The following is a 1,107-nucleotide window of genomic DNA, read 5'->3' as shown; positions in this document are numbered from 1 at the left end:
TAGGATTGCCGTGTCTTCCGCAACGGTGGCCACAACGCCGTTAAGGGGCGTCGGTAGGTCACCCGTGTAGAGGAGGTAAAGGGTTGGGCCCAGTATGCTGCCCTGCGGGACCCCCGCCCGGATTTCTCTCAAGCCAGAGTATGCATCTTCTTGCTTGATTCTGAAGTACCTTCCCTCGAGGAACAACTGGATTATATTCGCGTACTGCCTCGAAAGAAGTAACTTGAGCTCATAGTACAACCCCTCGTGCCAGACTTTATCGAAGGCCTGGGCCACATTCAAAAATATGGTCAAACAGACCCTCTTTTCCTCTAGTGCAGGGGTTCCCAACCTTTTTTTCTCTCGGGACCCCCTCCGAATCATGAGACCGACTTCGAGACCCCGTGCGATGAAGTGTCGAAAGTTATACGACAAAATACATATTGGTATGCTTCACGGTTCTCCGCCGTATGTCACGATTAGCATTTATTCGAATTTAAGTTACGATCATGTATAAATGCGGATGTCAATGACTTTTCTGCTGCTGTTTCGAATCCACAATCTTGGTGATTCGAGGCTCCGTATTGCTCAAGGCTATCCGTAAGTCCGCATCCGCGTTCAAACGCGACCTGTTCTTGGGCGATTCCAAATCGTTGCCTTCAAATTCCTCTCCTCCGTGCTTGAGAAAGTGGGGTTCGAGCTTCGAAGGCTTCAAACTCGTGTTCGCGAAAACGGTGCTGCAGAGAATGCATTGAGCCTTCGGTAACGAGTCTTTACCCATCACCAAAGTGAAACCAAATCGTACGTAGTCATCACTCCAGTTCCTCTTCTTCGACATTGTCTCTTCTGTGTTCAGTTCACTCAAAGAGTTTCCAATTGCTTGGTGAGCTGGACAAGAAGCAACACCGGAGACCTTTGAACCACAAAGAGTGAATCGATGACCTTCTTTGGATGGAGCAGCTCTGATAGCAGATCTCGAACTCGAGGATTTCTAATTTATTTGAACGGCTTCCTGGAACTGAGGAACCTTCTCGCGAGGGTGACGGTATTCTTCGAAGGTTTGAGACACTTGTGAACTTGTAAGGTCGTGGGATGCGAAATGCGAAGCGGATGACAGAATAGCTCGAA

General features: G+C 48.7%; 1 protein-coding gene across 1 annotated transcript; it reads right to left on the bottom strand.

Moving 5' to 3' along the window:
• Positions 1-505: 505 nt before the first annotated feature.
• LOC108865028 (protein ZBED8-like) lies at positions 506-817 on the bottom strand. Its single transcript, XM_018641653.1, has one exon. The coding sequence runs from the start codon at positions 815-817 to the stop codon at positions 506-508; it is 312 nt and encodes a 103-aa protein (XP_018497169.1).
• Between the last annotated feature and the right edge of the window lie 290 nt (positions 818-1,107).

The sequence above is a fragment of the Galendromus occidentalis genome, unplaced genomic scaffold (assembly GCF_000255335.2).
Source record: "Galendromus occidentalis unplaced genomic scaffold, Mocc_1.1 scf7180000075905, whole genome shotgun sequence".
In the NCBI taxonomy this organism is placed as follows: domain Eukaryota; kingdom Metazoa; phylum Arthropoda; class Arachnida; order Mesostigmata; family Phytoseiidae; genus Galendromus; species Galendromus occidentalis.
The sequence above is the reverse complement of the archived record's forward strand: the minus strand, read 5'-3'. Positions and strand labels throughout refer to the sequence as shown.

Excerpts from the sequence above, each read along its gene's own strand:
- LOC108865028 (XM_018641653.1), bottom strand. The coding sequence starts at position 817 with ATGTCGAAGAAGAGGAACTGGAGTGATGACTACGTACGATTTGGTTTC.